Genomic DNA, 27661 nt, shown 5'->3' on the forward strand with positions numbered 1-27661 from the left:
CTTATGTTTGTAAATATTTTTTTATTTTTTGTAACTTAGTTCTTTTTTATTTTTTGTACTTTAGCTAGTTTATTTAATTGTATTTATTTGTAGCAATTGTATTTAATTAATTTATTGATAGTGTAGTGTTAGGTTAATTGTAGATAATTGTAGGTAGTTTATTTAATTAATTTATTGATAGTCTAGTGTTAGGTTTAATTGTAACTTAGGTTAGGATTTCTTTTGCAGGTAAATTTGTAATTATTTTAACTATTTTAGCTATTAAATAGTTCTTAACTATTTAATAGCTATTGTACATGGTTAAAATAAATACAAAGTTACCTGTAAAATAAATATTAATCCTAAAATAGCTATAATATAATTATAATTTATATTGTAGCTATATTAGGATTTATTTTACAGGTAAGTATTTAGCTTTAAATTGGAATAAATTATTTAATAAGAGTTAATTAATTTCGTTAGATTTAAATTATATTTAACTTAGGGGGGTGTTAGTATTAGGGTTAGACTTAGCTTTAGGGGTTAATCCATTTATTAGAATAGCGGCGAGATTCGGTCGGCAGATTAGGGGTTAATAAGTGTAGGCAGGTGGAGGCGACGTTGTGGGGGCAGATTAGGGGTTAATAAATATAATATGGGGTCGGCGGTGTTAGGGGCAGCAGATTAGGGGTACATAAGGATAACGTAGGTGGCGGCGCTTTGCGGTCGGCAGATTAGGGGTTAATAAGTGTAGGCAGGTGGAGGCGACGTTGTGGGGGGCAGGTTAGGGGTTAATAAATATAATACAGGGGTCGGCGGTGTTAGGGGCAGCAGATTAGGGGTACATAAGTATAACGTAGGTGGCGGTCGGCAGATTAGGGGTTAAAATTTTTTTTTCGAGTGTCGCCGATGTGGGGGGACCTCGGTTTAGAGGTACATAGGTAGTTTATGGGTGTTAGTGTACTTTAGAGCACAGTAGTTAAGAGCTTTATAAGCCGGCGTTAGCCCAGAAAGCTCTTAACTACTGACTTTTTTCCTGCGGCTGGAGTTTTGTCGTTAGATGTCTAACGCTCACTTCAGAAACGACTCTAAATACCGGAGTTATAAAAATCCCATTGAAAAGATAGGATACGCAATTTACGTAAGGGGATCTGCGGTATTGAAAAGTCGCGGCTGGAAAGTGAGCGTTAGACCCTATTTTGAGTGACTCCAAATACCGGCGGTAGCCTAAAACCAGCGTTAGGAGCCTCTAACGCTGGTTTTCACGGCTACCGCCAAACTCCAAATCTAGGCCAAAGTGTTTAATGTCCCTATAAGTTTGATTAACCTAGGCTTTCTTGATGTTCCCCAGAGTGTTTGTATTTACCACCTCTAATGGAAGTTTATTTTTTGAATCAACAACCCTTTCTGTGAAGAAGTGCTTTTTTGCAAATTACTCCTGAACCTTTTACATTGCTGTTAGCCTACTTTAGACTTCTGCCTCTAGCTTCTTATCTAGCGGCTCCATTGTAAAACCTTTTTGAAGCATATTGTCCATCCTCTGACCTACCTCACTTGCATATTATTACTTTGGGACCTATATGTTTGATTGTTGTCTATTACCGAAAAATATTGTATACTGTGTGTGTATATATTTCTACAATAAAACCTTTAAAATTACATATGACTTTAGGAAGAAAACATGGGCACCACATGGAAGCCTTACTGTACCATTACTTGCCCACGGGGCAAAAATCTTAGTTTTACCTAATTTTTCCTAAGGACAAATGAATACTGAAGTATTAGAAACCTAACATGTGATTCATATTTGTTTCAATCAGAAAAAAATAATTGGTGAAGTACCTACTCGTGTCATCAGTGTTCCAAACCTTGCTGCCTATGAAAAAACTCTTCCAAACCATGACTTTATAGCCAGAAAAGGCATGAATTCAATGAGAAGCTCTCCAAGTTTAGATCACAGCATGAAGCCTGGTCTTCCTTTCAAACCACCTGCACAAATTCTCAATATTTGTTCAAACAGGTAAATAATTATATTGATAAAGTTTTACACATCGACACCCAAAATACATAAAGAAAAAGCAAAGACTTCATGTGAGTCCTATGTCTATTTGATATTATTTTTATTTGCTTTTATGGAGACATTGTGACTAGTATCTAACTCATATAGAATAATCTTCCAACACTTTAAAGGATGTTGACCATCACATTAATTTAATGACTATCTTGTTAAAGTTCAGTTAAACCAGTAGACCGTTGAATAAGCAAGGATGCATTATCCATTTTTTTTTCTTTTTGTTAGCTTTTCTATCTTCTCTCTGCTGAGCTCATTAGTTTTCCCTATGACCACCCATCCTATTCTGTTATAACTTTTGCGTGGCTCCTCTTTCTACATAGAATAAAAGTTTCAAGTTTCTACAATGACAACACACATACCAAAGCCTTTTGTATGTTTTCTTATTTTTTTTTTTTTACAATATCAGCTATGCTAGGGTTTCATTCCACAGAGAAATACAAATGCACATTGTCACGGATACCAGGCTGCCAAGGCCACCCCCTCTTCTCATGTGGATTATTGTGTTCCCCCCAGTTTCCCTTTTTACTGTTACCATGATTGCACGTTGCCCTTAAAGAGCTGATCGATGCCCCGCTTAGCCCCTTCCTAGCTTACCGAGGCCAAGCCAGAATCTTATGGAACTACTTGCTGGCTGGGCTCGCTAGAGATTCCCACTGAACTTTAGCCTAGGTCGCTCCAGAGGCCCTTTTCCCCAGAGCTCCGCTCTTTTGGGGACTTGCTATACCTCGGGTGGGCATGGACTGGCGTGATTCCTAGGAGAGAGCTCACTTGGGAACCTGGGGTTTTGGACACCTCGTTAACTCATGCTGGTCCTGGGTAAATCTTTGTCTGGCTGCCACTCCGTCCCCCAGCCATGATCATGTCATTTTTTGGATAGTGACATCTGGGGGTTCTGGGGCTCTCCAAAAATACCCTGGGAATAGCCGCCTCTCCCCCGGGATCACCCTGAACTTATGACCTAGCTATTGTGGGATCTATATATTCCTAGGGCTTCTATGGAGGCGCCAGCCTGTCTGGAGGGGCAGTGATTTCTTGATCAGATAAGGCTCTTATTAGATGGCAAATGTGTATATAAGCTGTGTGTTTGTCCCAGTAAAGTGTGTTCGTGTTTCACCTTAATACTGGTTATTAGGGTGGGTTTCTTGCTAAGATCACTTTTCCTCGCTCTACAGCTACAGGTTCCAGGATAAAGAAGGATCGCTTGGCAGAGATACCCAGTTGGGGTATCCGGAGTCCATCACAACTGATTGGCAGCGGTGGGATGCTTCCTTCTACCTTGAACAACCAAACCACCACCAGGCCCCCTTCAGATGGAGCAGCGATACTCTCGGCTTAAAATAAGTACCTTTTAAAGACTTGTTGGAAGCTTGTGGACAAGTGGCCAGCAACAAATCCAAGGCAAGGATCATTGCCGAGCTGATAGAGGGCGGTCGAGCCAGCAATCGGGCCAGTGAGTCCGGCAGTAGCCGAGGCAGTGTCCGGGCCAGTGAACCCTCAACCGGGGGGACTGAGATTTCCGAGGTCCAGAGGGAGATCCAGTTGTGGCTGGTGCTCTATGGAACCACCCCACCACAGGAAATCATCACACAGATCAGTGCCGACACTACTCGACTCAAAATGTTGGAGGTCCAGAAAGCAATGGGGGGAGCCGCACCAGCCGATCTGAGGCCTGCTTCACCCCAAACGAAGTTACCCTATGAGGCTTTCACCTGCCTTTAAAGAAGGAGAGGAGGAAATCGATCGGTACCTCCAGCTTTTGACGCTTTTGAGGCTATTCCCCTGGAAGATAAGCGGAGCTATGACCGGGTAAAGGAACGCACCCTGGCCCGGTTTGCCATCACTCCAGAGGCGCACCGTCTCAAGTTCCGGAGTCAGTTCACCCGCTCCCTGAACTATTGGTTCTCAGATTGCCAAATCCCAGCTCATTTTGCTGAAACACTTCTATGACCACTCTCCGACGGAGGTACGAGAATGGGTCTGGGAATGGAAACCCGCCACGGTAGACCAAACAGCCATTTTAGCGGACTAGTTCCTAGATGCCCGACCCACCGTTTGACCCAAACCCTGTCCAATAATCCGCTCTACTCCCACATCTCCTCGTCATCTAGTGACCCACCGTTACCCCTCTGCTCCACCGGCACAACCACACTCTTCCGGTCCCAGTCCACCCCGGAAGACGGGAATCTGGTGCTATGGGTGTGACCCAATGGGCCATGTCTGATCCAATTGTCCAAGGAATCTGCCCCCTACCAACTGGACCAGAACACCAGCTGGGGTCTCCTGAGCGGCCGCCCACTGCTTGGAGTCAGTGAGCCCCTCTGACCCCACTGCTTGGGCCGAAGAGGAATTCTGGGTCCTGCGGTAGACCCAGTACAAGGGGCAGCCGGCGACAATCGTCTGCATCATCACCAGTGAGTATGGATTTACAGCCGGCAGGCACAAGGACTAAGGGACAGCGTAGCCCCCATTACTCTTGTCCAGCCACATCTGGTTACCACTTTGGACCAGACCAGGAAATCTGTTACAATTCGTGTGGCTGGGGGTAAGGTGCTCCGGATACCCACAGCACGGGACCACTTGGATTGGGGTGCCGACTCCCACGCTGTGGAGGTGGGGGTCATGGCCCACTTGCCGGCAGAAATTTTGCTAGGTAATTACTTATGCTTGCCCGGTTACCACCCACCAACAAGTCAGGCTCCAGGCACTCAAAAATGAGACCCAGGTACGCCACTCCCACCTGACTACTACCTTGACAGATTACCCAATCTCCTGTGCTTCCCCCCTCCAATTTTGCCCAGGAGACGTTAATTGATCAGACGTTATCCCCCTACCGTAATCGGGCGGTGACCAATCCAGGTGGTTTAGGAGGAAACCACTTTAAGTGGGACAGAGGACTCCTGTAGTGGGTTACAGAGGGTGGCAGGAGTAGGCAGATGCTCAAGCGACAGTTGGTGGTACCACAAAAGTATCGATACAACCTACTCTGCATAGGGCACAATATTCCCCTGGCAGGACATCTAGGGATTACTAGAACCTGCCACTGACTCCCCCAGACCTTTTTCTGGCCTGGGATTATGGGCACATTAGACAGTTCTGCCGGACCTGTGACATCTGTCAGAGAATAGGGTAGGCAGGCGACCACTCCAAAGCTTCCCTGCATCCCCTCCCTATCATCAATAAACCGTTCAGCAGGGTAGCTGTAGACATCATCGGACCATTGACTCATCCCAGTCCCTCAGGAAAGACTACGGTACCCGGAGGCAATCCCCCTGGCCAACATCCAGGCGAGACCATAGCCGATGCCCTGCTCTGGATCTTTGCCAGAGTGGGTTTCCCCCTGGAGATTATCTCAGACCAACGGACATAGTTTACTGCTGAGCTCACCCAGCAGCTATGTAAGGTTTTACGGGATAAGACCCCTGCCAAGATCCCCATACCACCCCCAGATTAACGGGTTATGCGAGAAGTTCAATGGGACACTGATGCAGCTGCTTCGGACATTCTCTGTCTCTCACAAGGACTGGGAGAGATACCTGCCGCACCTCCTGTTCGCTTATCGGGAGGTGCCACAGGAATCTACCAGATTTTTTCCCCTTTGAACTAGTATATGTCTGGAGGGTGAGGGGGGCTCTAGACCTGCTTAGAGCCCACTGGGAAGGGTCGGTTGGGGAAGAGGGACCCTCCATTGTAGGACATGTCCTAGAGTTCAGGGACCAACTGAAGGACCTTGTCAGCATGATGCAGGAGAACTTTCAGGTCGCTCAGTGTAGGCAGAAGTGGTGGTACGACCGTATCTTTGCAACCGCACCCTGGAAGTAGGGCAGAAGGTTCTTGCCCTAAAACCTACCAAGATGGATAAGTTTGCAGGCCGCTTGGCAGGGACCCTATCGAGTAGTAGAACAGCTTTGTGATACTACCTACCTGGTAGCCAAATGTTCAGACTAACGAGTCTGCCGGACCTTTCATGTGAACATGTTGAAGGCGTACCAGGAGAGGACAGAGGAGGTAGCCGCCATATTCGCTCCAGCCATGGAGGACTCGGAGAGTCTCCCCATGCTGGAGCTGCCTGGGCGGAGTAGGGCGCTGACAGATGTAGGAGACACAAGAGTAGATGAGTGGATAGGGACTGTGCACCGGGAGCAGGTCAAGCAGGTACTAGAGAGCTACATGTTCTCCAAGGACCCTGGGTACACCACGGTAGTGGTGCACCGGTTGGTGACCCCAGGACAGATGCCCTTGCGGCAGTCGGTGTCCCGGGCCCCCCAGTCAGTTAGAAAAGGCATCCGAGATGCTCGATACAGGAGTTATTTGAAAAGCAAGAATGTAAAGCTTAGGAGCCGGCCCATTTTTGGTTCAGAACCTGGGTTGTGCTTGCTTATTGGTGGCTAAATGTATCAACCAATTAGAAAGTTCTATCCAGGGTTCTGCACCAAGAATGGGCCGGCTCCTTAGCTTAGATTCCTGCTTTTTCAAATAAAGATAGCAAGAGAACAAAGAAAAATTGATAACCGGAGTAAATTAGAAAGTTGCTCAAAATTGCCTGCTCTATCTGAATCCTGAAAGAAAAAAATGTGGGTTTAGTATCCCTTTAAAAAGAATAGGGCTCAGTACTGATCCTTAGGGGACCCCATTAATTGCTTATGTCCAATTTGAGTATGATCCATTTACTATAACATGTTGCTTCCTGTCTTTTATCCACTTATTTATCCATGCACTAGCATTTTCAGCTATTCCCAGTCCCTTTATGTTGTACAATAGTCTCTCAGGTGGCAGGCACTTTATCAAAATCTTAGTAAATCACATCAACTGATTCACCTTAACCCCTTAACGACCGACGTCGTATGCCATACGTCCTCAAAAAAAAAGCACTTAACGACCGAGGACATATGGCATACGTCGTCGGTTTAACAGAGCACTGGAAGCGATCGAAATCGCTTCCAGCTGCTCTAACAGTATTGCAGGCTTGCCTTGATGTCTAGGCATCCTGCAATACTGTTCCCGAGTGCCGGGACCGGATTGATCACTCCCCCACGAGTGATCACTTCCGGTTTCGCTCCACGTGGAGCCCGGCAGTGTTTCAGAGCATCGGAAGCGATCGGACACGCTTCCGATGCTCTGCTTGTGTGCTAAGTGCCTCGGTGGGTCGAGGCACTTAGTTAGTTGTAAAATAAAATTAAAAAAGTAAAAAAAAAAAAAACGAATAAAATAAAAAAAAGCCCTAAATAGCCCCCCCCCTCCCCCTTCACTAGGCATCCAAGATGGCGATGCCCAGTGCATCATGGGGCCTCTGGGGGTGTCCCTAGCCTGCATCATCATAGGGGCAAGCTAGGGTCACCCAATCTGAGCCTCCCACCCTAAAAAAAATAATAATAATAAAATACCCCATTTGTCTGATCATGTCAATATTTGTAAATATTGACTATGATCAGTGTGGATCTCCCTCCCTCTCCTCACTTGCCATTTTGTTGGAGAGAGAGAGAGAGACCTGTATTTAGCAGAGAGAGAGATTTATTTCTTTTATTTGTTAAAAAATATAGAACCAAAGGCTCTTTTCAGAGCCATTAACCCCTAGCTTGCCAGTGATCACTATATATCACTGGCAGTAGCATAGGTGCACTTTTTTTTGCTGCATTTTGCTGTCTGTGCATTTTTTAAGGGTTAATTTTGTTGTTGTAATTTTTTAAAAACCCAAAGGCTCTTTTCAGAAACATTTAGTTAATTTAATTTAATTTTCAGAGCCATTAACCCCTAGCTTGCCAGTGATCGCTATAAATCACTGGCAGTTGCATAGCTGTACTTTTTTGCTGTCTGTGCATTTTTTTAGGGGTTAATTTTGTTGTTGTCATTTTTTAAAAACCCAAAGGCTCTTTTCAGAAACATTTAGTTAATTTAATTTAATTTTCAGAGCCATTAACCCCTAGCTTGCCAGTGATCGCTATAAATCACTGGCAGTAGCATAGCTGTACTTTTTTGCTAGTTAATTTAGTTAATTTAATTTAATTTTCAGAGCCATTAACCCTAGCTTGCCAGTGATCGCTATAAATCACTGGCAGTTGCATAGCTGTACTTTTTTGCTGTCTGTGCATTTTTTTAGGGGTTAATTTTGTTGTAATTTTTTTAAAACCCAAAGGCTCTTTTCAGAAACATTTAGTTAATTTAATTTAATTTTCAGAGCCATTAACCCCTAGCTTGCCAGTGATCGCTATAAATCACTGGCAGTAGCATAGCTGTACTTTTTTGCTAGTTAATTTAGTTAATTAATTTAGTTAATTTAATTTAATTTTCAGAGCCATTAACCCTAGCTTGCCAGTGATCGCTATAAATCACTGGCAGTTGCATAGCTGTACTTTTTTGCTGTCTGTGCATTTTTTAGGGGTTAATTTTGTTGTTGTAATTTTTTAAAAACCCAAAGGCTCTTTTCAGAAACATTTAGTTAATTTAATTTAATTTTCAGAGCCATTAACCCCTAGCTTGCCATTGATCGCTATAAATCACTGGCAGTAGCATAGCTGTACTTTTTTGCTAGTTAATTTAGTTAATTAATTTAGTTAATTTAATTTTTTTTAGTAATTGTTTTCTGTGACAGATACAAAAATGTCACAGAAAAGATATAGTGCTGAGGAGGCGTATGCCATCCTTGCGTCAGAGTCAGATGCCTCTATTTCTGACTCAGACCCCAATTTTGACCCTGCCATGTGCTCAGATACATCACTAGATGCAGTCTCAACTGATAGTGATGTATCTGTGGCTGCTAGCCCCCCTGCCAGCCCCCCTGCCAGCCCCCCTGCCAGAAGGAGGCGTGTTGCTGCCATTGCTGCTGAAGAGTGGGTAACACCTCATCTCCAGAGGCCAGATATCCCACCCTTCACAGCAAATGCTGGCATAAATATAGATGTGGCAGGTTTTAGCCCCCAGCAGTTTCTGGAAGTGTTTCTGGGCAATGATATATTGGGGAACATTGTCGCCCAAACTAATTTATATGCCCATCAGTTCCGTGCTGCAAAGCCTGGAACATATTTGGCAAAGCAGCAATGGGCCCCCATCAATGTGCCAGAATTCAAAATATTCTGGGCATTGACTATGCTGATGGGCATCATAAAGAAACCCTCCATTCGCTCCTACTGGAGTAGTAGCCCCATCTGCTCTACCCCCATTTTCTCCCAGACTATGTCGAGGAAGAGGTATGAAATGATTCTGCATTTCATGCACTTCAGCGACAACAGCCTGTGCCCCCCTAGGGAGCATCCCCAATTTGACAGGCTGTATAAAATCCGCCCCCTGATAACCCACTTTTCTGACAGGTTTGCAGAGGCTTATACACCTGGAAGGAATATATGCGTTGATGAATCCCTAATGAAGTATAAGGGAAGGCTGGGATTCAAGCAGTATATTCCTTCCAAACGCTCCAGATATGGGGTAAAGGTGTATAAGCTCTGTGACAGCGAGACTGGGTATACTCAGGCCTTCCGGGTGTATGAGGGAAAGGATAGCCACCTTGACCCTCCAGGTTGCTCAGAACATATGGGAACCACTGGCAAGATTGTCTGGGACCTGATATTACCCCTAATGAACAAAGGGTATCACTTGTACTTAGACAATTTTTATACAAGTGTCCTTTTGTTCAAGCTACTGTATTGCTTTGATACAGTAGCTTGCGGTACAATTAAAAAGAACCGCGCAGGTTTCCCAGGACAACTTGTACGCACCCGGCTACGAAGGGGGGAGACCTCAGCTCTGCGCCAAGAGGAGCTGTTGGCACTTAAGTACAGAGACAAGAAGGATGTATACCTTCTTACCACCATCCACACAGAGAGGACGGTGGCGGTTTCTGTACGTGGCAGAGCTGAGATCATAAGGAAGCCAGTGTGCATCAAGTCTTATAACCGGCATATGGGTGGGGTTGATCTGGCTGATCAGCTGCTGCAGCCCTACCTAATTATGCGGAAGACAAGGGCCTGGTACAAAAAGGTTGCAATTTACCTAATGCAGATTGCAACCCACAACGCTTTTTTGTTGTTCAAAAAAGCAAACCCCAGAGTTAAAAAAACTTTTTTACAGTTTCAGCTCCAGATTATTACTGGGATTTTGTACCATGATGCACCTGCTCCCCGGGCGGTGATGGGAGAGAGCAGAGTTGGGGCTACTCATTTTATTTTTAAAATCCCCCCTACTTCCGCAAAGCAGAAACCACAAAAAAAATGCAGAGTCTGTACCAAGAGGGGGAAGAGAAGGGACACCATATATCACTGTCCTGATTGCCCTGGACAGCCTGCACTCTGCATTGGGGACTGCTTCAAGCGGTACCATACAATGGTCAATTTTTAAAAAAATAAATACATTTGGTGTTATATATATATATATTTATTTTTTTTTGGTTATGTTTACTGTTAGATGGGTTTTTTTTTTTTTTTTTACTTTTACTGTGCCAGATTTTTACATTTCACTACTCTATTTTTTCTAAAATTGGGCCTGTTATTTTTTTTTAACCAAAACCCCTGTCAAACCTATGCATGGGGGACATAGGTGTTCTCAGGGTGCCTTGCAAAAAACAACCTGAAGTATGTTTTTGTAATAACTTACAACAGTCTCTCCTAAATCATAGTCAAAAAGCAATGTGTCTGTAAAAATGAAAATTGAAAAATTACCACCATACACTTTCTCCAATTTTTTGGGCTAAAACGGTTGCTTCAAAGGCATCAAAGCACACCATATACAATACCTTGGGGTGTCAACATTTAAAAAATATACACTTTCATGGCAATAAATAAAAGTGGGGTATGCGATAGGCCCCAAACTAAAGATAGGCCTATCAGAAGAAATACTCTCATTGTTAATAACTAAAATCACAAGTCATAAATTTGTAACATAACCTTCCCAAAATCCTGGCAAAACTATGCATGGGGGGCATAGGTGTACTCAGGGTGCCTTGCAGAAAACAACCTGAAGTATTCTTTTGCAATAACTTACAACAGTCTCTCCTAAATCATAGTCAAAAAGCAATGTGTCTGTAAAAATGAAAATTGAAAAATAACCACCATACACTTTCTCCAATTTTTTTGGCTAAAACGGTTGCTTCAAAGGCATCAAAGCACACCATATACAAAACCTTGGGGTGTCAACATTTAAAAAATATACACTTTCATGGCAATAAATAAAAGTGGGGTATGCAATAGGCCACAAACTAAAGATAGGCCTATCAGAAGAAATACTCTCATTGTTAATAACTAAAATCACAAGTCATAAAATTGTAACATAACCTTCCCAAAATCCTGGCAAACCTATGCATGGGGGGCATAGGTGTACTCAGGGTGCCTTGCAGAAAACAACCTGAAGTATTCTTTTGCAATAACTTACAACAGTCTCTCCTAAATCATAGTCAAAAAGCAATGTGTCTGTAAAAATGAAAATTGAAAAATAACCACCATACACTTTCTCCAATTTTTTGGGCTAAAACGGTTGCTTCAAAGGCATCAAAGCACACCATATACAATACCTTGGGGTGTCAACTTTTCAAATATATGCACATTCATGGAAAACAAATAAATTGGGGTATGTTAAAAGACCCCCCAAAAAGACGATAGGCAAAGAAAATATGTTAAATGTGAAAAAAAAATCACAAACGCATGTCAGACATTTGGCATTGCACCCCCCAAACAAGCCACCAAACCTATGCATAGGTGGTATCACTGAACTCAGGAGATGTTGGTGACCACATATTGGTGTCTTCTTTGGTAGTAACACATAACAGGAGCTGTGAATCCATGTCTAAAGTACAATGTATGTGAACAATAACACAAAAATATGAATGCCCATTAGTTTGACAAAGACTAGTGGTTAAATTAGTGCATGGAAAGTGTTAAAATACCTGCATTTGAAATACCCTAGGAAGTCTACTTTTCAAAAATATATGGTTTGATTGAGGTAAATTACATTGGCCGGCTTCAGAAATGTCTTAAATAGGACATGGGTGCATGGGATGTGAAAATTCAAAGTGGAAAAAATGGAATGGGCTTCCTAAATATAAGGCCTTTTAGCCCCCAGAGAACCCAACACACCTATACATAGGTGGTATCACTGTACTCAGGAGATGTTGTTGAACACATATTGAGGTGGTTTTTGGCAGTAACACATAACAGGAACTGAAAATCCATGCCTAAAGTACAATGTGTGTGAAAAATAACACAAAAAAATGACTACCCAAAAGTTTGACAAAGACTGGTGGTTGAATTAGTGCATGGAAAGTGTTAAAATATCAGCATTTGAAAAACCCTAGGGTGTCTACTTTTCAAAAATATATGGTTTGATGTGGGTAAATTCCATTGGCCAGCTTCAGAAATGTCCCAAATAGGACATGGGTGCATGATGACCGATGTGAAAATTCCAAGTTAAAAAACTGGAATGCGCTACCTAAAAATAAGGCCATTTAGCCCCCAGAGAACACGACACACCTATACATAGGTGGTATCACTGTACTCAGGAGATGTTGTTGAACACATATTGAGGTGGTTTTTGGCAGTAACACATAACAGGAACTGAAAATCCATGCCTAAAGTACAATGTGTGTGAAAAATAACACAAAAAAATGACTACCCAAAAGTTTGACAAAGACTGGTGGTTGAATTAGTGCATGGAAAGTGTTAAAATATCAGCATTTGAAAAACCCTAGGGTGTCTACTTTTCAAAAATATATAGTTTGATGGGGGTAAATTCCATTGGCCAGCTTCAGAAATGTCCCAAATAGGACATGGGTGCATGATGACCAATGTGAAAATTCCAAGTTGAAAAACTGGAATGCGCTACCTACAAATAAGGCCATTTAGCCCCCAGAGAACCCGACACACCTATACATAGGTGGTATCACTGTACTCAGGAGATGTTGTTGAACACATATTGAGGTGGTTTTTGGCAGTAACACATAACAGGAACTGAAAATCCATGCCTAAAGTACAATGTGTGTGAAAAATAACACAAAAAAATGACTACCTAAAAGTTTGACAAAGACTGGTGGTTGAATTAGTGCATGGAACGTGTTAAAATATCAGCATTTGAAAAACCCTAGGGTGTTGTAATAGTCTGTATTTGTAGCAATTTGAACAAGCATTTAATTTTGTTTTATAAATAAGAACCAACAATTGCCTCAAAAGTAGGTTTGTAACATAAAAGAAGCTTGATGAATTCGTTGTCAGTGCTTCATATAATGTATTACTATTTGCCCAATAAGTGACAGTTTATTAACTTCATAAACTGTATTACTTTCAGGGCATTTGATAATGCAAACAGTTCAAATTAAGCAGTAACGTAAAATATAGTATTCCTTAATTAGGCAGGTAAAGTTCATCAAATTAAGTAAGGATAACGATTAATAATAAAATAATTAGGTCTGACCTGAGAACACAGGAATTGTTACTTGTCCGTTTGTTATGAACAGCAGCGTGGTACTCAGAGGGAGAGCGGTTGCGGCTGCAGCTGATGACGTCACCGCTACTTGCTGTGCTGTGTATGAAGCTGCTTGAATCCTGTTACCTTGTAAATGCTTCAGGGTTTGATGTCGAGTTAGTTTGATTTCCTTATAGTATGAAATATCTTCCAGTGTTGAATTGAGTAGAAGAGCTGCTAGATGTAGGAATGAAAAATAAGAGATGTTATCAGTAACTCTTCAAATAAGAATTTATGAGGCTGTTGGAGAGTGAGGAAAACTCTCAGTGTAACGCTTGTGCTGTGAATCCTTTCTCAATTAACCAGCAATGAATGCTGGGGGGAAGTGCTTGATATAGGAGGCTCTTAAAGGGACAGATCATTAGCAAGCAGTAACCCTGACAGAGCCCCCCACAAAAAGAACCACAGCGAGGTTCAAGGCCTAGGACGATCAGGGTTACGTCTATGGAAGAGGGAAATCAGACGTGGAGCAGATATGTTCGAGGCAGGCTCCCAGGAATCATCCTCATGGCCAAAACCTTTCCAATGAACCAAATAGAAAAGATTCCCACGACGTAGTCTAGAATCCAGAATGCTATGAACCTCATACTGGAAATCAAGATTAGCAGAAGGTATTGGGTCTTCTGATGTAATATTTGTTATGGGTAGGTTGCAAGGTTTGATAAGAGACACATGGAAAGTTGGATGTATCTTAAAAGTTGATGGTAGTTGGAGTGTAACTGTTGTTGGACCATTTACCCTGACGATAGGGTAAGGAACCAAAAAGAGTTTACCTAGTTTCCTACAAGGATAAGGTATCTTGAGGTTCTTAGTGGAGAGCCATACTTGTTGTCCTACGGAATATTGAGGACTAGGTCTGTGGCGAAGATCGTAGTACCTGCGTTGTGATGCCTGTGCCTGAAGAATATGTTCACGAATTGAAGAAAAGTTAGCAGAAATGTCATTAACCAGATCATTCACCTGAGGACATGGGGTGTCAATCTTCGGAAGTAGTGTGAAATTTGGATGTAAACCATAATTTATAAAAAATGGTGATGTGCCAGTTGTAGAACTCTTATTATTATTATAGGCAAATTCTGCTAGGGGCAAGTAGGTGGCCCAAGAATCTTGTTGGTGAGAGCAGAAACAACGTAGGTATTGCTCTAGCCACTGGTTCACCCTCTCCGTCTGCCCATTCGTCTGAGGATGGTAAGCAGTGGTGAGTTTTTGTTCTATATGCAGAGCAGCACACAAATTTCTCCAGAACTTAGATGTGAATTGGGTTCCACGGTCACTAAGGATAGTTTTAGGTATTCCATGCAGTCTTACAATGTTTTGAATGAACAATTCACTGGTGAACTTGGAAGTGGGTAGGGAGGTAACCGGTATGAAATGTGCCATCTTTGAGAATAGATCGGTGACAACCATTATAGTGGTATATTTGTTAGAGACAGGTAAGTCCACGATAAAGTCCAGGGATACCGCCTCCCAGGGTACTTGAGGTACAGGTAAAGGCTGTAAAAGACCCACAGGGAGTTGTTTAGAAGGTTTGGAGGTTGCACATATAACACATTTAGAAATATATTCTTTGAGATCGAGGTTAAGAGTAGGCCACCAAAAAGATCTCTTAAGTAAATCCAAAGTTTTATCCCTTCCCATGTGTCCAGCAAGGGGGGACTCATGAACTGTTTTCAAGATTGAAGATCTAAGATTTGGAGGTATGTATAGCTTCCGGTCCTTATAGAGTAAGCCATCAGAATTGTAAGTAAGATCTGTATGAGGTACTGATGGATCAATAGCAGTAGCATCTTTTATCACTGTAGTTAGACTTGTTATAACACCAATGATAGAGTCCTTAGGAACAATAGTAGTAGGAATGCATGGTATTATAGGTTTAGGACCTTGTCTAGAGAGGGCGTCAGCCTTGCCATTTTTTGTACCAGGCCTGTAGGTAATGATGTAATGGAAACGAGAGAAGTAAAGACTCCAGCGTAATTGTCTGGAGGATAGAGTTCGATTAGACTGAAGATATTGCAGATTTTTGTGGTCAGTATATATGACAGTTGGTTGTGTTGCACCCTCAAGCAAGTGCCTCCAGTGATCGAAGGAACACTTTATTGCAAGTAATTCTTTCTCGCCAACTGGATAATTTAACTCTGCTGGTTGCATCAATCTAGAGAAGAATGCGACCGGATGTAAGGGTTCTTTGAATGATTTCCTTTGAGAGAGGATTGCCCCTATTGCGAACTCAGAAGCGTCAACTTCCAGGATGAATTGCTTTTCTAAATCCGGGTATTGGAGAATGGGTGCTGTAGTGAATTTATTTTTTAAAAGGTCAAATACCTGTTGAGTATGGCTTGTCCACCTGAAAGGATGATTCAATTTGGTGAGTTCAGTAAGAGGTTTGGTAATAGCAGCAAATCCAGGAATGAATTTCCTATAATAATTTGAGAAGCCAAGGAAACGTTGAACATCTTTCTTACATTGAGGAGTTGGCCAATTATGAATGGCCTGAACCTTGTCATCTTGCATCTTGATTCCTTCAGGAGAGATGTTATAACCCAGAAAAGAGATATTATTTGATTCAAATATACATTTTTCTAGTTTAGCGTATAGGTTATTTTTTCGTAACCTAGTGAGAACCTCTCTAACATGCATTCTATGTTGATCTAAATTTTGTGAGTAAACTAGAATATCGTCCAAATAGACAACAACATATACATCCAAAATATCTCTGAAAAGATCATTGATTAAGCATTGGAATGTTGCTGGGGCATTGCACAGACCGAATGGCATCACTGTATATTCGAATAGCCCATATCTAGTCCGAAAAGCAGTGAGCCATTCGTCGCCAGCTCTCATTCGTATAAGATTATAGGCACCTCGAAGATCCAATTTAGTGAAAATTGAGGCCCCCCTTAATCTTTCAATTAATTCAGGGATTAAAGGTAGGGGGTACCTGTTTTTTCTGGTACGCCTGTTCAATTCCCTGTAATCAATAATTGGTCTTAACGTGCCATCTTTATTGGTAACAAAAAATATGCCTGCACCTGCAGGAGAGGTACTAGGTCTTATAAAACCTTTTCGGAGGTTCTCATCGATATAATTTTTAAGGTGTTCTAGTTCTGGTTTAGAAAGGGGGTAGATATGTCCATAGGGAATTGAAACTCCTGGGAGTAAATCAATAGGACAATCGTAATCCCTATGAGGGGGCAAACATTCAGCTTCTTTTTTATTAAAAACATCTGAGAAGTCTGCATATTGTTTGGGTAAAATATTATCCTCAACCTGTAGCATAATTAAATCTGATGATGTCTCACTATTTTGAGTGAGATGAGGAAAAGATAAACTGAGGTCATTCCAGTTTATAGTTGGTTTGTGTTTACAAAACCAATTTATACCAAGGATTACATTAAACATTGGTGAAGATATGACATCGAAAGTGAGTGTTTCTGTGATGTGTGTGCAAGATATTACCTGTAATGGTGTAGTTTGGTGTGTGACAGGACCTGATTTTAAAAAAGAACCATCAATGACCTTCACAGAGACTGGAGTTTTCTTAGAGACCAGAGGTATTTTATTCTGTTTCACAAAAGAAAAATCAACAAAATTTCTACATGAGCCGGTGTCCAGGATAGCTTCAGTTGTTATCCTGATTTGATCCCACTGTAAAATAATAGGGATAGTTAAATATGATGGTTTAATGGTTTTCATCAACAGGGATTCAGAGATGTTAGGCAACCTACCCTTCTTATTCCTAGCCAGAACTGGGCAGTCCTTTACTTCATGTGTAGGGCAGGCACAATACATGCACAAACTATGCAACTTCCTCCTAGTCTTTTCCTGAGAGGAGAGGGGACCCTTTATAAAGCCTATGTCCATAGGTTGTGGTGATTCCTTAGTTTGATAAACAGGTGTGGAGAGAAAGCTTTTTGTACCGCTAGCCTTTTCAGAGCGGCGTTCCCTAAGCCGTCTATCTATGTTAATAGTGAGAGAAAAGAAATCTTCCAATGAATCTGGAATACCTGTGCGTGAAAGTTCATCCTTTATATCCTCAGACAATCCTAAACGATATTGAGTTTTAAGGGAGACCTCATTCCATCCCGAATCATGGGCAGAAATTTTAAATTGTGTGATGTAAGACTCCACTGGGTTCTTTCTTTGTTTTAAAGATCTAAGTAAGTTTTCAGCTGTGACCTGTTTGAAAGGGTCATCATATAATGCTGACATTTGATCAAAGAATTCATCTAGAGATCCCAGTATTGCATCATCATTTTCAAAAAAAGAGTCAGCCCAAGCCCTAGGTTCCCCCCTCAAATATGATATCACAGTGAGCACTCTTGATCTTTCTGTGGGATAAGTACGTGGCTTTAATTGAAAAAGCAACAAGCAGGAGTTTTTAAACTCTCTGAATCTTGAACGGTCACCAGAGAATTTTTCTGGGGGGGAGACCATAGGTTCAGGGATAGAATCTGCACTTGCAGGTTTAGGTGCCAGAGTCTCTCTTAAGCAGGCCTTCAAAGCCTGATTTTCCACTTGTAATTCATGGAAAGAACCTGATAGAGCTTCTAATCTGTCTGACAGGACTTGAACTTTATCACTTAAAAGATCTTGTTCCATAATTGCTGTTGAAAGTATATGTTTAGTATAGGATAATTCTGTGTACACAAACACTAAATCCTTTCTTCCTTATGGCTGGTTAATTCTGTAATAGTCTGTATTTGTAGCAATTTGAACAAGCATTTAATTTTGTTTTATAAATAAGAACCAACAATTGCCTCAAAAGTAGGTTTGTAACATAAAAGAAGCTTGATGAATTCGTTGTCAGTGCTTCATATAATGTATTACTATTTGCCCAATAAGTGACAGTTTATTAACTTCATAAACTGTATTACTTTCAGGGCATTTGATAATGCAAACAGTTCAAATTAAGCAGTAACGTAAAATATAGTATTCCTTAATTAGGCAGGTAAAGTTCATCAAATTAAGTAAGGATAACGATTAATAATAAAATAATTAGGTCTGACCTGAGAACACAGGAATTGTTACTTGTCCGTTTGTTATGAACAGCAGCGTGGTACTCAGAGGGAGAGCGGTTGCGGCTGCAGCTGATGACGTCACCGCTACTTGCTGTGCTGTGTATGAAGCTGCTTGAATCCTGTTACCTTGTAAATGCTTCAGGGTTTGATGTCGAGTTAGTTTGATTTCCTTATAGTATGAAATATCTTCCAGTGTTGAATTGAGTAGAAGAGCTGCTAGATGTAGGAATGAAAAATAAGAGATGTTATCAGTAACTCTTCAAATAAGAATTTATGAGGCTGTTGGAGAGTGAGGAAAACTCTCAGTGTAACGCTTGTGCTGTGAATCCTTTCTCAATTAACCAGCAATGAATGCTGGGGGGAAGTGCTTGATATAGGAGGCTCTTAAAGGGACAGATCATTAGCAAGCAGTAACCCTGACAGGTGTCTACTTTTCAAAAATATATGGTTTGATGGGGGTAAATTCCATTGGCCAGCTTCAGAAATGTCCCAAATAGGACATGGGTGCATGATGACCAATGTGAAAATTCCAAGTTGAAAAACTGGAATGCGCTACCTACAAATAAGGCCATTTAGCCCCCAGAGAACCCGACACACCTATACATAGGTGGTATCACTGTACTCAGGAGATGTTGTTGAACACATATTGAGGTGGTTTTTGGCAGTAACACATAACAGGAACTGAAAATCCATGCCTAAAGTACAATGTGTGTGAAAAATAACACAAAAAAATGACTACCCAAAAGTTTGACAAAGACTGGTGGTTGAATTAGTGCATGGAAAGTGTTAAAATATCAGCATTTGAAAAACCCTAGGGTGTCTACTTTTCAAAAATATATGGTTTGATGGGGGTAAATTCCATAGGCCAGCTTCAGAAATGTCCCAAATAGGACATGGGTGCATGATGACCAATGTGAAAATTCCAAGTTGAAAAACTGGAATGCGCTACCTAAAAATAAGGCCATTTAGCCCCCAGAGAACACGACACACCTATACATAGGTGGTATCACTGTACTCAGGAGATGTTGTTGAACACATATTGAGGTGGTTTTTGGCAGTAACACATAACAGGAACTGAAAATCCATGCCTAAAGTACAATGTGTGTGAAAAATAACACAAAAAAATGACTACCCAAAAGTTTGACAAAGACTGGTGGTTGAATTAGTGCATGGAAAGTGTTAAAATATCAGCATTTGAAAAACCCTAGGGTGTCTACTTTTCAAAAATATATGGTTTGATGGGGGTAAATTCCATTGGCCAGCTTCAGAAATGTCCCAAATAGGACATGGGTGCATGATGACCAATGTGAAAATTCCAAGTTGAAAAACTGGAATGCGCTACCTACAAATAAGGCCATTTAGCCCCCAGAGAACCCGACACACCTATACATAGGTGGTATCACTGTACTCAGGAGATGTTGTTGAACACATATTGAGGTGTTTTTTGGCAGTAACACATAACAGGAACTGAAAATCCATGCCTAAAGTACAATGTGTGTGAAAAATAACACAAACAAATGACTACCTAAAAGTTTGACAAAGACTGGTGGTTGAATTAGTGCATGGAAAGTGTTAAAATATCAGCATTTGAAAAACCCTAGGGTGTCTACTTTTCAAAAATATATGGTTTGATGGGGGTAAATTCCATTGGCCAGCTTCAGAAATGTCCCAAATAGGACATGGGTGCATGATGACCGATGTGAAAATTCCAAGTTAAAAAACTGGAATGCGCTACCTAAAAATAAGGCCATTTAGCCCCCAGAGAACACGACACACCTATACATAGGTGGTATCACTGTACTCAGGAGATGTTGTTGAACACATATTGAGGTGGTTTTTGGCAGTAACACATAACAGGAACTGAAAATCCATGCCTAAAGTACAATGTGTGTGAAAAATAACACAAAAAAATGACTACCCAAAAGTTTGACAAAGACTGGTGGTTGAATTAGTGCATGGAAAGTGTTAAAATATCAGCATTTGAAAAACCCTAGGGTGTCTACTTTTCAAAAATATATGGTTTGATGGGGGTAAATTCCATTGGCCAGCTTCAGAAATGTCCCAAATAGGACATGGGTGCATGATGACCAATGTGAAAATTCCAAGTTGAAAAACTGGAATGCGCTACCTACAAATAAGGCCATTTAGCCCCCAGAGAACCCGACACACCTATACATAGGTGGTATCACTGTACTCAGGAGATGTTGTTGAACACATATTGAGGTGGTTTTTGGCAGTAACACATAACAGGAACTGAAAATCCATGCCTAAAGTACAATGTGTGTGAAAAATAACACAAAAAAATGACTACCTAAAAGTTTGACAAAGACTGGTGGTTGAATTACTGCATGGAACGTGTTAAAATATCAGCATTTGAAAAACCCTAGGGTGTCTACTTTTCAAAAATATATGGTTTGATGGGGGTAAATTCCATTGGCCAGCTTCAGAAATGTCCCAAATAGGACATGGGTGCATGATGACCAATGTGAAAATTCCAAGTTGAAAAACTGGAATGCGCTACCTACAAATAAGGCCATTTAGCCCCCAGAGAACCCGACACACCTATACATAGGTGGTATCACTGTACTCAGGAGATGTTGTTGAACACATATTGAGGTGGTTTTTGGCAGTAACACATAACAGGAACTGAAAATCCATGCCTAAAGTACAATGTGTGTGAAAAATAACACAAAAAAATGACTACCTAAAAGTTTGACAAAGACTGGTGGTTGAATTACTGCATGGAACGTGTTAAAATATCAGCATTTGAAAAACCCTAGGGTGTCTACTTTTCAAAAATATATGGTTTGATGGGGGTAAATTCCATTGGCCAGCTTCAGAAATGTCCCAAATAGGACATGGGTGCATGATGACCAATGTGAAAATTCCAAGTTGAAAAACTGGAATGCGCTACCTACAAATAAGGCCATTTAGCCCCCAGAGAACCCGACACACCTATACATAGGTGGTATCACTGTACTCAGGAGATGTTGTTGAACACATATTGAGGTGGTTTTTGGCAGTAACACATAACAGGAACTGAAAATCCATGCCTAAAGTACAATGTGTGTGAAAAATAACACAAAAAAATGACTACCCAAAAGTTTGACAAAGACTGGTGGTTGAATTAGTGCATGGAAAGTGTTAAAATATCAGCATTTGAAAAACCCTAGGGTGTCTACTTTTCAAAAATATATGGTTTGATGGGGGTAAATTCCATAGGCCAGCTTCAGAAATGTCCCAAATAGGACATGGGTGCATGATGACCAATGTGAAAATTCCAAGTTGAAAAACTGGAATGCGCTACCTAAAAATAAGGCCATTTAGCCCCCAGAGAACACGACACACCTATACATAGGTGGTATCACTGTACTCAGGAGATGTTGTTGAACACATATTGAGGTGGTTTTTGGCAGTAACACATAACAGGAACTGAAAATCCATGCCTAAATTACAATGTGTGTGAAAAATAACACAAAAAAATGACTACCCAAAAGTTTGACAAAGACTGGTGGTTGAATTAGTGCATGGAAAGTGTTAAAATATCAGCATTTGAAAAACCCTAGGGTGTCTACTTTTCAAAAATATATGGTTTGATGGGGGTAAATTCCATTGGCCAGCTTCAGAAATGTCCCAAATAGGACATGGGTGCATGATGACCAATGTGAAAATTCCAAGTTGAAAAACTGGAATGCGCTACCTACAAATAAGGCCATTTAGCCCCCAGAGAACCCGACACACCTATACATAGGTGGTATCACTGTACTCAGGAGATGTTGTTGAACACATATTGAGGTGTTTGTTGGCAGTAACACATAACAGGAACTGAAAATCCATGCCTAAAGTACAATGTGTGTGAAAAATAACACAAAAAAATGACTACCTAAAAGTTTGACAAAGACTGGTGGTTGAATTAGTGCATGGAAAGTGTTAAAATATCAGCATTTGAAAAACCCTAGGGTGTCTACTTTTCAAAAATATATGGTTTGATGGGGGTAAATTCCATTGGCCAGCTTCAGAAATGTCCCAAATAGGACATGGGTGCATGATGGCCAATGTGAAAATTCCAAGTTGAAAAACTGGAATGCGCTACCTACAAATAAGGCCATTTAGCCCCCAGAGAACCCGACACACCTATACATAGGTGGTATCACTGTACTCAGGAGATGTTGTTGAACACATATTGAGGTGGTTTTTGGCAGTAACACATAACAGGAACTGAAAATCCATGCCTAAAGTACAATGTGTGTGAAAAATAACACAAAAAAATGACTACCCAAAAGTTTGACAAAGACTGGTGGTTGAATTAGTGCATGGAAAGTGTTAAAATATCAGCATTTGAAAAACCCTAGGGTGTCTACTTTTCAAAAATATATGGTTTGATGGGGGTAAATTCCATTGGCCAGCTTCAGAAATGTCCCAAATAGGACATGGGTGCATGATGACCGATGTGAAAATTCCAAGTTGAAAAACTGGAATGCGCTACCTAAAAATAAGGCCATTTAGCCCCCAGAGAACACGACACACCTATACATAGGTGGTATCACTGTACTCAGGAGATGTTGTTGAACACATATTGAGGTGGTTTTTGGCAGTAACACATAACAGGAACTGAAAATCCATGCCTAAAGTACAATGTGTGTGAAAAATAACACAAAAAAATGACTACCCAAAAGTTTGACAAAGACTGGTGGTTGAATTAGTGCATGGAAAGTGTTAAAATATCAGCATTTGAAAAACCCTAGGGTGTCTACTTTTCAAAAATATATGGTTTGATGGGGGTAAATTCCATTGGCCAGCTTCAGAAATGTCCCAAATAGGACATGGGTGCATGATGACCGATGTGAAAATTCCAAGTTGAAAAACTGGAATGCGCTACCTACAAATAAGGCCATTTAGCCCCCAGAGAACCCTACACACCTATACATAGGTGGTATCACTGTACTCAGGAGATGTTGTTGAACACATATTGAGGTGTTTTTTTGGCAGTAACACATAACAGGAACTGAAAATCCATGCCTAAAGTACAATGTGTGTGAAAAATAACACAAAAAAATGACTACCTAAAAGTTTGACAAAGACTGGTGGTTGAATTAGTGCATGGAAAGTGTTAAAATATCAGCATTTGAAAAACCCTAGGGTGTCTACTTTTCAAAAATATATGGTTTGATGGGGGTAAATTCCATTGGCCAGCTTCAGAAATGTCCCAAATAGGACATGGGTGCATGATGGCCAATGTGAAAATTCCAAGTTGAAAAACTGGAATGCGCTACCTACAAATAAGGCCATTTAGCCCCCAGAGAACCCGACACACCTATACATAGGTGGTATCACTGTACTCAGGAGATGTTGTTGAACACATATTGAGGTGGTTTTTGGCAGTAACACATAACAGGAACTGAAAATCCATGCCTAAAGTACAATGTGTGTGAAAAATAACACAAAAAAATGACTACCCAAAAGTTTGACAAAGACTGGTGGTTGAATTAGTGCATGGAAAGTGTTAAAATATCAGCATTTGAAAAACCCTAGGGTGTCTACTTTTCAAAAATATATGGTTTGATGGGGGTAAATTCCATTGGCCAGCTTCAGAAATGTCCCAAATAGGACATGGGTGCATGATGACCGATGTGAAAATTCCAAGTTGAAAAACTGGAATGCGCTACCTAAAAATAAGGCCATTTAGCCCCCAGAGAACACGACACACCTATACATAGGTGGTATCACTGTACTCAGGAGATGTTGTTGAACACATATTGAGGTGGTTTTTGGCAGTAACACATAACAGGAACTGAAAATCCATGCCTAAAGTACAATGTGTGTGAAAAATAACACAAAAAAATGACTACCCAAAAGTTTGACAAAGACTGGTGGTTGAATTAGTGCATGGAAAGTGTTAAAATATCAGCATTTGAAAAACCCTAGGGTGTCTACTTTTCAAAAATATATGGTTTGATGGGGGTAAATTCCATTGGCCAGCTTCAGAAATGTCCCAAATAGGACATGGGTGCATGATGACCGATGTGAAAATTCCAAGTTGAAAAACTGGAATGCGCTACCTACAAATAAGGCCATTTAGCCCCCAGAGAACCCTACACACCTATACATAGGTGGTATCACTGTACTCAGGAGATGTTGTTGAATACATATTGAGGTGTTTTTTTGGCAGTAACACATAACAGGAACTGAAAATCCATGCCTAAAGTACAATGTGTGTGAAAAATAACACAAAAAAATGACTACCCAAAAGTTTGACAAAGACTGGTGGTTGAATTAGTGCATGTAAAGTGTTAAAATATCAGCATTTGAAAAACCCTAGGGTGTCTACTTTTCAAAAATATATGGTTTGATGGGGGTAAATTCCATTGGCCAGCTTCAGAAATGTCCCAAATAGGACATGGGTGCATGATGACCAATGGGAAAATTCCAAGTTGAAAAACTGGAATGCGCTACCTACAAATAAGGCCATTTAGCCCCCAGAGAACCCAACACACCTATACATAGGTGGTATCACTGTACTCAGGAGATGTTGTTGAACACATATTGAGGTGGTTTTTGGCAGTAACACATAACAGGAACTGAAAATCCATGCCTAAAGTACAATGTGTGTGAAAAATAACACAAAAAAATGACTACCTAAAAGTTTGACAAAGACTAGTGGTTGAATTAGTGCATGGAAAGTGTTAAAATATCAGCATTTGAAAAACCCTAGGGTGTCTACTTTTCAAAAATATATGGTTTGATGGGGGTAAATTCCATTGGCCAGCTTCAGAAATGTCCCAAATAGGACATGGGTGCATGATGGCCAATGTGAAAATTCCAAGTTGAAAAACTGGAATGCGCTACCTACAAATAAGGCCATTTAGCCCCCAGAGAACCCGACACACCTATACATAGGTGGTATCACTGTACTCAGGAGATGTTGTTGAACACATATTGAGGTGGTTTTTGGCAGTAACACATAACAGGAACTGAAAATCCATGCCTAAAGTACAATGTGTGTGAAAAATAACACAAAAAAATGACTACCCAAAAGTTTGACAAAGACTGGTGGTTGAATTAGTGCATGGAAAGTGTTAAAATATCAGCATTTGAAAAACCCTAGGGTGTCTACTTTTCAAAAATATATGGTTTGATGGGGGTAAATTCCATTGGCCAGCTTCAGAAATGTCCCAAATAGGACATGGGTGCATGATGACCGATGTGAAAATTCCAAGTTGAAAAACTGGAATGCGCTACCTAAAAATAAGGCCATTTAGCCCCCAGAGAACCCGACACACCTATACATAGGTGGTATCACTGTACTCAGGAGATGTTGTTGAACACATATTGAGGTGGTTTTTGGCAGTAACACATAACAGGAACTGAAAATCCATGCCTAAAGTACAATGTGTGTGAAAAATAACACAAAAAAATGACTACCTAAAAGTTTGACAAAGACTGGTGGTTGAATTAGTGCATGGAAAGTGTTAAAATATCAGCATTTGAAAAACCCTAGGGTGTCTACTTTTCAAAAATATATGGTTTGATGGGGGTAAATTCCATTGGCCAGCTTCAGAAATGTCCCAAATAGGACATGGGTGCATGATGACCAATGTGAAAATTCCAAGTTGAAAAACTGGAATGCGCTACCTACAAATAAGGCCATTTAGCCCCCAGAGAACCCGACACACCTATACATAGGTGGTATCACTGTACTCAGGAGATGTTGTTGAACACATATTGAGGTGGTTTTTGGCAGTAACACATAACAGGAACTGAAAATCCATGCCTAAAGTACAATGTGTGTGAAAAATAACACAAAAAAATGACTACCCAAAAGTTTGACAAAGACTGGTGGTTGAATTAGTGCATGGAAAGTGTTAAAATATCAGCATTTGAAAAACCCTAGGGTGTCTACTTTTCAAAAATATATGGTTTGATGGGGGTAAATTCCATTGGCCAGCTTCAGAAATGTCCCAAATAGGACATGGGTGCATGATGACCGATGTGAAAATTCCAAGTTGAAAAACTGGAATGCGCTACCTACAAATAAGGCCATTTAGCCCCCAGAGAACCCGACACACCTATACATAGGTGGTATCACTGTACTCAGGAGATGTTGTTGAACACATATTGAGGTGGTTTTTGGCAGTAACACATAACAGGAACTGAAAATCCATGCCTAAAGTACAATGTGTGTGAAAAATAACACAAAAAAATGACTACCCAAAAGTTTGACAAAGACTGGTGGTTGAATTAGTGCATGGAAAGTGTTAAAATATCAGCATTTGAAAAACCCTAGGGTGTCTACTTTTCAAAAATATATGGTTTGATGGGGGTAAATTCCATTGGCCAGCTTCAGAAATGTCCCAAATAGGACATGGGTGCATGATGACCGATGTGAAAATTCCAAGTTGAAAAACTGGAACGCGCTACCTAAAAATAAGGCCATTTAGCCCCCAGAGAACACGACACACCTATACATAGGTGGTATCACTGTACTCAGGAGATGTTGTTGAACACATATTGAGGTGGTTTTTGGTAGTAACACATAACAGGAACTGAAAATCCATGCCTAAAGTACAATGTGTGTGAAAAATAACACAAAAAAATGACTACCCAAAAGTTTGACAAAGACTGGTGGTTGAATTAGTGCATGGAAAGTGTTAAAATATCAGCATTTGAAAAACCCTAGGGTGTCTACTTTTCAAAAATATATGGTTTGATGGGGGTAAATTCCATTGGCCAGCTTCAGAAATGTCCCAAATAGGACATGGGTGCATGATGACCAATGTGAAAATTCCAAGTTGAAAAACTGGAATGCGCTACCTACAAATAAGGCCATTTAGCCCCCAGAGAACCCGACACACCTATACATAGGTGGTATCACTGTACTCAGGAGATGTTGTTGAACACATATTGAGGTGTTTTTTGGCAGTAACACATAACAGGAACTGAAAATAAATGCCTAAAATACAATGTGTGTGAAAAATAACACAAAAAAATGACTACCTAAAAGTTTGACAAAGACTGGTGGTTGAATTAGTGCATGGAAAGTGTTAAAATATCAGCATTTGAAAAACCCTAGGGTGTCTACTTTTCAAAAATATATGGTTTGATGGGGGTAAATTCCATTGGCCAGCTTCAGAAATGTCCCAAATAGGACATGGGT

General features: G+C 40.8%; 1 protein-coding gene across 1 annotated transcript in view; it reads left to right on the forward strand.

Annotated features, from left to right (window-relative positions):
* FAM184B (family with sequence similarity 184 member B) overlaps positions 1-27661 on the forward strand; it is a 184920-nt gene that overhangs the window by 145449 nt on the left and 11810 nt on the right. The window contains exon 9 of the mRNA XM_053704104.1: positions 1800-1999. Coding sequence (XP_053560079.1) covers positions 1800-1999 — 200 coding nt within the window. The remainder of the gene's footprint in view (positions 1-1799; positions 2000-27661) is intronic.

This window comes from Bombina bombina, chromosome 2, assembly GCF_027579735.1.
Source record: "Bombina bombina isolate aBomBom1 chromosome 2, aBomBom1.pri, whole genome shotgun sequence".
In the NCBI taxonomy this organism is placed as follows: domain Eukaryota; kingdom Metazoa; phylum Chordata; class Amphibia; order Anura; family Bombinatoridae; genus Bombina; species Bombina bombina.